At 38.4% G+C, this 10,029-nt stretch overlaps 1 protein-coding gene across 1 annotated transcript; it reads left to right on the top strand.

The window, feature by feature from the left end:
- Window positions 1–1,042: 1,042 nt before the first annotated feature.
- On the top strand, window positions 1,043–4,615 carry LOC146684148 (uncharacterized). Its single transcript, XM_085444607.1, has 5 exons — window positions 1,043–1,154; window positions 1,496–1,633; window positions 1,828–1,968; window positions 2,466–2,606; window positions 4,373–4,615. The coding sequence occupies exons 1-5, from the start codon at window positions 1,043–1,045 to the stop codon at window positions 4,519–4,521; spliced, it is 681 nt and encodes a 226-aa protein (XP_085300733.1). The 3' UTR covers window positions 4,522–4,615.
- Window positions 4,616–10,029: the final 5,414 nt, after the last annotated feature.

Below are 10,029 nucleotides of genomic sequence, written 5' to 3'. Positions count from 1 at the left end.
CTCGCTACATCCTCTTGCAGACCATTACATGTGGAAACCATTTGAATACAAGCGCGCTGATCCACACAGGTGTGCACACGGGTGTTCACTGCTCGTAGACTTAAATTACACCTTTCTTGGCTGCTACTTCAAAGCACATTGTGCGCTGTCTGTCCTGCGTGCTGCACAACAACATTGAATATTTAGTATTTACTGCTGTTTACGCTTAGCTAGATTAATGCGATGGTGTTGTGTTTAGTATGTTGCTTTGGGTTTTTTTTTTTTTTTTGCTTGTTTTCTATTCTTCTTCTCTCAACAGGTGATCCAGGAGATTTTTTTTCTCCCCCCCTTTCTCACTGTCCCTCTCCCCTTCTGTTTTTCTTTTCCTTCCTCTTCTTTCTCCCTTTCCTATCCCTCACTCATGTCTGTCCCGTCTGTAACATCTGAAAATAAAATATAATAAATAATAAAAACAAAGGTCGATCAAATGGACCAATACGGCAAGGCCATGATGATCCGTTTGGCAAAGTAAATCCATTGGGTATCCTTGTTGGTCTTCAGACAACAATTCTGATGGCTAAAGAACCAAATGGGACAGGCAAAAAAACAAACAAAAAAACAAAACAAAACCCCCCCCCAAAAAACAAATGATTTTAAAAACATTAACAAGGACATATGGTACTGAACAAGAGATTAACAATTAGATTTCAGAGTACAAGCAAAAATATGTTATTTCTAAGAAACGATAAACCTTGGGTGCCAACAAGGTCTATTGCTATGAAAAAAAGTTAACATTGAAGCGGTGTTAATCTTCTTTATGACCATGTGGTTGTCGTCATGCTGGATAAAGAAGATACTGAAGTCTGTCTTGTTGCATTACTAATATGTAAACACAAGACTCATATCATCATGTGAGCAAAAAGAACAAAAAAATCAACCTTAAATGTGCCTGATATGACACCTTATTAGAGAGAATAAAACTCTAAACACACAAGGATCTGGCATCCTTTAACTGGCCTGTTCAGTCAGTGGTTGTGCACAATCTTTGGAGCAAGAGGTGAACATGGACAAACTGTCATCTACAGTTTATGTGTTGATTGTAGCACTTTGTGCATTTCCGCACTTTGGCACTGTTTTTCACGCACATGCTTTGAGAAGAGGTGGCATTTCGACAGGTGAGTTTCCTTTGTCTTTGTTTGCAATCTGTCTACTTATTGATTGTTTCTAAAATCAGGAGAATGCCCATGGCACCTTAATCTTGCTCTGTAATGTATGGGAATGACAACTATTGTAGAGACCAAATATGCTGTAACTATGATGGTGGAAAAGTCTGTGTCCCTCCTGTTTTCAGTACGTGTTACAATGTTTAATGTCTTCTTAAGAGTGTGTGTGAACAATCTCATTAAATAAAAGCACTCGAAGTAGTACAAAAATTACGTTTCTTCTAATAAAAGCCACATTTGCATTTTCGAGAGCTCCTTGTCTAAATGGATGTTCTTGTTTTTTTTTAAAATAGCAAAGCCAGGAGTGTGTCCTGTCAGGTACTACATACATGCAGATTGTACCGAATCTTGCTCTAAAGACAGTGACTGCCACGATAATGAGAAGTGCTGCTCCAACGGATGTGGACATGAGTGCATGGCTCCAGTCATAGGTGAGAAATGAACAAAGTAGCTTTGTATTATATCTAAATATGTAGATTTTTTTCTCATTTGCTTTCTGTTCAGCAACCAATTTGGCAACCGCAAATCACAGACTTCACACCTCATTTCCTACAGCTGATCACACTTCTTTCTCACTTTACAGCGTCAAGTCCATATTTTCTGACTGACTTTGTTTTCCTTTCAGTGAAGCCAGGATTGTGTCCTCACAGGCTTCCCGCAGCCCTTGGACCATGTGTTGAGTCTTGCTCGACAGACAGTGACTGCCACGATAGTGAGAAGTGCTGCTCCAACGGATGTGGACATGAGTGCATGGTTCCAGATATAGGTGAAAAAACAACAAAGCAGCAAAGACCACCCCAAAGTGAAAATGACCTACAGGATATCTGTTTATTATATCATCTGTATCATGTATATGAAGAATAAATTGTAAATTTGACTTAAAACTACAGTTTAATCATGATGGTACCTCATCACCAGTATGAGGTACAGTAGCCTCCCACTGGGAAACAGAATCAGGGCAAAACAGAGAGCTAAGAACTTGAACTAAAGATCACTAGGGTGAAAAAAAAAAGTTAAATAATGAGTCGCAGGGTAGAAATGATTATTGAATCAGACGACAGTGCTGAGTACACATCATCTTAAAAAGACAATAAAATGTTTCATATTTGTCACACACTCTTAGATAAGATTTTGGTTCATTTTTTAATCACAAATCACAGACTTCATACCTCATTTCCTACAGCTGATCACACTTCTTTCTGGCTTTACAGCTTCAAGTCCATATTTCCAAATATCTTTATACTGACTTTGTTTTCCTTTCAGTGAAGCCAGGAGTGTGTCCTCTCGGGCATCCCCCAACCTTTGGACCATGTGTAGAATCTTGCTCTAAAGACAGCGACTGCACTGATAAAAAGAAGTGCTGCTCCAATGGATGTGGACATGAATGCATGGCACCTTACATAGGTGAGAAATGAACAAAGTGACTGTTTACAGCATATCTTTTGTATCACATCATATAAAACAGCTCGACATACACTTTATTTAATCCCACACTGGGGAAATTCAAAAGTTACAGCAGTAACTTAGTTACAGTATTTTTATTTTAAGAAATTTTTAAGAAAAAAGAGAAGATAAAAGATGATGAGTTGTGGATCATGTTGTGAAAAGTAGTTCTTCTTTATGACCATGCGGTTGTTTGGATGCTGCAAACAACCACGTGGTCACTGGGGTTCAATGTTGGGCAAGTTACTTTAAAAAGTAATTAATTATAGTTACTAGTTACTTCTTCAAAAAAGTAACTGAGTTAGTAACTGAGTTACAATATTCTAAAAGTAATTAATTACTTGAAAAGTAACTATTGCGTTACTTTAAAAAAACGTTTAACCCTCTGGGGTCCAGGGTATAATTGGCCATTTTTAACTACTTTTGATTTTACCTCGACATTTTACCTTTAAAAACTATTTACTTTGTCTTGTTTGGTATTATTCTTTTTAGCACAACCTCACGTGTCTGAATTTACAGTTATGTTTTTATTTTGACATACTGTATTAACACAACTGATCTAAAATCAGACAAAAACATAAAATCAGAGTAGAAAAGTTATATTTTTTACTGTAACAACCACAAACATGAATCATATCTCATAACTTTAAATGCAAATATAAATTGTCAGTTTTAAAATCCTATGCACAAGTTTTGCAAACAACAAAGTTATTTGCATCCATTTACCTTTTACCTTGATTTTTCAAATAACCATTTCAAACTATTTACAGAACAATCAGCTGTTCTGCATTCAATAAGATGCCACACAAATTATTTGTGCCACTCCAAAAAAATAATTTGTTTGTTTTTTTGCTCATAAGCAGAGAGTGCTTGCTAGCGCTGCCCTTAGACCAGGGGTGTCGAACTCCAGGCCTCGAGGGCCGGTGTCCTGCAGGTTTTAGATCTCACCCTGGGTCATCACACCTGAGTTCATTACCAGGCCTCTGGAGAACTGCAAGACATGTTGAGGAGGTCATTTAGCCATTTAAATCAGCTGTGTTGGATCAAGGACACATCTAAAACCTGCAGGACACCGGCCCCCGAGGCCTGGAGTTCGACACCTGTGCCTTAGACAGTAAACGTGACGAAACTATTGAGGAAAAAACGCCGCGTATATATTGTTTATCATGACTCTGGTTTTACGTGGCCCATCGACACAATTTAAAAACTGGTATATATCACCTTGTTGCTTTGTCTTTAAGTGGTCGTGTGATTGGCTCACCACGACTACTTTATTCTTCCTCAGTCAAACAGCAGCACTCATGCAATTGTTTTGCCCCCTTAGCTCCAGGTGTTGTGCTAGACAGTGATTGTGATTACCGTCCGCGGGAGCGCGCGCAGCTGCTTAAAGCTGTAGCGTCCAGATTACTTACGTAGTCAGCTACTTCCGTGCAATTGATATAAAATGCGGTAAGCTGAACACAGCTTCAACCGTCTGCTTGTTGAAAAATAGTAACGGACCGCGTTTTCTTGTTAGTAACTGTAACGGCGTTGTAACGATAGGAATAGTAATTAGTTAGATTACTCGTTACTAAAAAAAGTAACGCCGTTACTAACACCGTTACTTGTAACGCTGTTATTCCCATCACTGCTGGGGTTTAATAGCCTCATGGGATATTTTGCAGAGGGAAAGTGTAACACTCTCTGGTTAAAGTTCTTTGTCTTTAATGTTTTCTTATTTTTTTCAGTGAAGCCGGGAGTGTGTCCTCTCAGACTGTTGGATGACAGAAGGTGTGCTGAATCTTGCTCTAATGACATTGACTGCCCCGATAATGAGAAGTGCTGCTTCAGTGAATGTGGTCGTCATTGCATAGAGCCTTACATGGGTGAGATATGAACAATGATAAGTAGCTAACACTCCCTAAACACTTTTTAAGTGGTTAAAGGCATTTTGTAACAAATCATATTCTCTATTTTGGTGTATCTGTAAAGTCCCCCGAGCGGTGGTCACTTGAGGCCTCCACATGTGTGCCAAGTAGTACTATCATGATGGTCAGGGTGAGGGTGAGCTCTGCTGATTAGAAATCCCTTTTTTCTTTCGTTAACGTTATTAAGACTTTCTGTTTCTGATGATAATCATGTCTCTTACAAAGAAAAAGCGGTCTGTTTGCATTATTTTCTTGTTTTCTTATTTACATCATGCAATCTTACCTTAGTGTAAAAACACTGTATTCAAGAAACAGTGTTTCACAATGAGTAGTATATCTGTTCCACTTCTAATAAAAGAGTTATAGAATGATGCATTGTGTGTTGTTTCTTTATGTAAAACAATATAAATTGCCCCTCACCTGTTGATTTGCTACACATTTGTAATAGGCCTCTGATTTCAAAAGTCTGTGAGGTTCAACAGATCAAATGCAAACGTTTATGATGCTTAAATATTTGTATTTAACATTCAAAATGTAACTAAAATCAGTGCAAAATAAATTTTTGGTAAAGGGCTAAAAAGCACACACAGATACAAAAAAAACAGAACCAAAAATAAGATAAAAGTCTGATAGAAACACTGAAACATGTTCTCCACCTGGTGGTGAGGACAATAGGTCATGCATTCAGGCCATGCCCTGTATGCACACTCGCCACACCAGACTCCATTGCTGCCAAGCATGCTGAAGAATGTTTAATGTCTACTGAAAAACATTTTAGACAAGCCTGTGAAATATTGGAAGAAGAATATTCTGTGGTAAGATGAGCCCAAAACAGAAATTTCTGTAGACCATAATACACACCATGGAGTTCAAAAAGCACTGCATTTCACCCCAAACAGTTTGGAGTTGGGAACATCCTAGTGTGGGGCTGTTTTTCATGCTTCCTATAACTAAAGGAAGGATGAATAGAAAAATGTAATGACACATTCTTGATTTTAAGAAAATCTGCTGTCATCTATCAGTAGACGATTTGCCTAAAATCCCACCTGAGCAATGCATGTGACTAGTTTCTCCACACAGGAGGCGTCTTGAAGCTATCATCACCAAGAAAGGCGTTTGCATGAAGTATTAAATACATTTCCAGCAAGGATGCTCCCCTGTGTCATTTCTCATTATTACATGTAATTTATGGACATATATGGGTTGATGTCTTTGCATGTGTGAATTGGATGGGTTGTTGACGACATCGGGTGAGAATTTCATGTCAATAACACCTTTAGAAATGAGTCTTGTTACATGCTCAATTATCCAGGTAAAGAAATCCCCAAAATTTGATTTTATTCATCTGGACGTAACGTTTTCAGTGGGAGAAGCAAATCTACTTGTAAACAGTATGTTTACATAGTGACTGAAAGTTTCTCATTTCAGTCACTCGAAGTCAAGAAGTCAATTGGTTGAATGACGTAACATTTCTCCGACTGAGAATGATACTGTTCATTCTGTCTAGATGAATAAAACCAACTTTTGGGGGCTATTTATTTAGAAAATTGATGACACATTGTCACAAACGGCAGCAAGACTGCCCCCGTGCTCACTTGGTTGGCATCCACCAGGATTGTAAATGCACTATCAAAATATGGAGCTGCTAAAACAGGAGGGAAGCACAACAAAGGCTTTACATTGTCAAACGCTAGCTGACATTGTTGAGATGAAATTATTTCAAGTGCCTTAATTCTATGCTTTATATGAACTAAAATGCCATATAACCATATAGTGTAGTATTAAGTGGACACGGCCCTGAAATAAAGGCATTAGACTACATGTCCTTGGGGCGTAGAATGCTGTAGACTCTCACCTACGCTTGCCTGGGAAAAAGTAGATAACAGGGGACCATCTTCTAGGGGAAAGTTACTGAGACACTGTTGTTTAGACTAGAGTGAGAGAGCTGGTAATAAAACTGTTAGGCGCGCGTCACCATTTTGAGATCTGCGGCAATGTGTCATGCAGGACGCACACTTCAACAACTCAGTCAGTGGGAATACAACAGTGGAAAGGTTTTTACTTTGACTCTTTAGGAAAGCAGAACGCCTTTGGAAATCAACTAAACTTGAAGTTCACAGGCTTCACTGACTTTTAAAGTTTTGAATTGTGACGCTCCTGTTTACATTTAGGATCTTTTAGAGCCTCACACTCCCTCTTGCAGCCTGAGATCATCTAATCAAAGGCTGTTGGTAGTGTCCCGAACATGTTTTAAAAAACCAGAGGTGATAGATCTTTTAGAGCGGTGGCCCCCAGGTTGTGGAATTCTCTCCCTCCATCTTTACGTTGCCTGGATTGTATTTATTCTTTTAAACATCATCTTAAGAATAATTTATTTAGACTAGCTTTTAATTAGATTTTTGCTGTAAGTTTGACTGTACTGTTTTATGTTCATCTGTTTTATAGTATTGTGGAGAGTGCTATATAAATCAATAAATCAATAAAGTAAAACAAACCTCTATAATAACTCTCCAAACCCCAAACTCTTTGGAGTTCCTTCTTTGTTGTTGAAGGAAGATGCTCCTCAATTGTTGCAACCTTTGCTGTCACATTGGCCACAAGCCCTTGTCACACCACACGGCCAAGATAGATCACCATCACCTTAGCAAACTCACATTTAGCCAAGTTAATAGTAAGCTTGGCATCAGCCAGTTGATCAAACAATGCTTGCATGTGATGAAGATGAGCATCCTACTTGTCAGTGACCCTCTAAGCCGGTTACAGCTTTATTCCTAAAGCTGTAACCGTCCACAGAGGGTCCTATTCCTCTGTGGGGCAACCTGCATATGGCCAATAAAGCATTCATTCATTCATTAATCACTGAAATGCTGCCAGAGCATTTCTTAAACCAAATGGTATGACTTTATGAGAATAAGGAACTAAAGGGGTGGTGAAAGGTGATATTTCCTGTTCCCGTGCCTACAATGGCACCTGCCAATAACCTTTAAGCAAATCAAATTTACTTGAAAATGTGGCCGATCCAACCTGGTCAATACAGTCATCCATTCGTGGGAACAGAAAAGAGTTTGTTACAGAATTGACTTTTAAATCTATACAAAATGTTTTATCTGGCTTTGGCACCAGGATAGATGGAAAAGCAATGTCATTTCAGAGCATAAAAGAAACTTCAGCACCCATTTGTTTAAGCTTTTCCAGTGACCTGCGATAGAATCACTTCTTAACTGGCTGTACATCTCCAACATCAATATCATGTTCAACCCAGTCAGTGCAAAATGGTACATCACCAAACAAACAGGTATACTTTAACCACTAAGAAACAGACAAAACAGGGTGCACAATGTCCTTAACACTCTGACTAGAATTTTGGTCACTTATATGATACAGTTTGAGTTTGTTTATAAGACAAAGCTGAACTGACTTTGTCCAACAAACCAATTTGAGCCTGAACAATAATGCATGAAAGGCAATTCTCTTCATGTATTAATCACCAGGAGATGTGGCATGTCCATTTGACAGCTGGTACTTTTTTCACTTTTACTTGAGTGAAGAAGCTTAATCGGTACTTCAACTTTTACTAGAGTAGTTTTTTTTTAGTAGTTTTTTTTTTAACAATAGCATCTGTAATTCTACTTAAGTACAGAATATCTGTACTTTTGCCAACTCTGGTCATGAGATGGTAAGGACTACAGATGAATTTAAAAATAAAAAAAGAAAGAAAGAAGGAGCACAGGAAACTAGTGAAGTGCCAGGGGTTGAAGGAACAACTGAGCAGATGTGGATGTCACTTATATGATACAGTTGGAGTTTGTTAATAAGACAAAGCTGAACTGACTTTGTCCATTTTGATGTTGAAACTAAATAGTTCAGATCAGAAAGCTTCTCTGACCATATGAAGGTCTGTATATCAGGCCTGAAGTGGAGATCCCACAATTGGAGACGGCACCACAACTTGATCCCCAGGATTAAACTGACGATGTTTTGTGCCACAATCATTCACACTCTTCATTCCAGTCTGTGCCTTTTGCCAGAAAACCAACTACAAACAATTGGCATCTAAACCTATTCACAATGACAGCCAAGGTTTTAAGTGGTTCTGAATCAACCCCATTATCCTTTAATGCAGCCAAGGGTCCATGCGCACTATGTCTGAACACAAGCTCATTAGGGCTCAAGCCTGTGCTCTCCTGGACTGCCTGTGTGTGTAATGTTTATGAGAACTCCTTACTGAAACTGGATGTAAATATTTGACTCTGTTTCTCATCTTAATATAATACCTCTCATAATGCATTCTTGAATGATTTTTTCATCGTTTAAGGTGAACAAAACAGATTGCTTGGTAGACCTGTCTTAAATTGTTTCACCACAGAAGACTGTTCCTTTTCTCAAATACAGGTTATCAGCTTAAAGCATTAATTTTTATCAAAAGCATTAGTTAAAAAATGTACAATCGCTAAAGAAGATAAGTTTTAATAAATGATAAAAAATATATATATATATACACATCTTGCTACTTGGTCCTTTGATCTTAAGAATTTAAAAATATCGTCAATTTCTAATGCATTTTGGCCAAAATCATCCAACATGTAAACACAGTGCAATAAATTGTAAAGATAACTGTTAGTAACAGTTTCTTATGCTTTTTAAGGTGAGGATTAAGGATCCTTTTTACTGCGCTGTGTTGTATTGTCCTCCCTGACTAATAACAGTTTGTTATGAGTCTTTCCTTTTAAGTCAACGTTTGCGCCCGTTTTTAAACTTTTATCCCTGGATAAATGCCAGTACTCGCTGTTTAAAGTGTTCTTTGAAAAGTTGATCTCTTGTGGAGATCAACTCGTTTACACATCCATCTCCATCCTTTAAAGGAACTTTTGTTTTGTTTTTGTCAGGGCTCTGTGTGCGGGCAGGCGGAGGCGAGGATCCAAATGCAGGACTCGGAGGCTGAATACAACTCAAAAACCTCAGCTTTCTTGCTGGCAGAAAACAAAACGCGAACTGAACAATGAATACTGAGAACAGAAACACACAGGCACAATCTGAGAGTACAACACGACACTGAGCAAAGGCAAACACAGGGCTAATATACACAGGGGAGTAATCAGGGAATGGGAAACAGGAGAGAGACACAGCTGGGAGAGGTTAGGGCTAACGAGACAGGGGGAGCGAAGCTGGACACACTGACATAAGACATAATCTTTCAAAATAAAACAGGAACCAATAAACAAAGACGCAGACTAAGAAACATGGACTTTACACGGGCAGAATTAAACCTAACCCAGAATAAGCTGGAACATACTAAATATCATCATCATCATCACCTGACAATAGATCAAGACAATAACCAAAAATACAAAATCAAACCAAAACATGAGAACTCAAAATGCTGGGTCAGAACTGACCCAGAACCATGACAGTTTTTTTCAACATTTCAGTAATACATGTGAGGGACGCCTATTTTTTTCAAACCTGGCTTCAAAGAG

This window comes from Copadichromis virginalis, linkage group LG20 (genome assembly GCF_057382275.1).
Source record: "Copadichromis virginalis isolate Kocher_CV1m ecotype Utaka linkage group LG20, C_Virginalis_male_GT1.1, whole genome shotgun sequence".
Taxonomy (NCBI): Eukaryota; Metazoa; Chordata; class Actinopteri; order Cichliformes; family Cichlidae; genus Copadichromis; species Copadichromis virginalis.
This window is presented reverse-complemented; position numbering and strand designations above follow the sequence as displayed.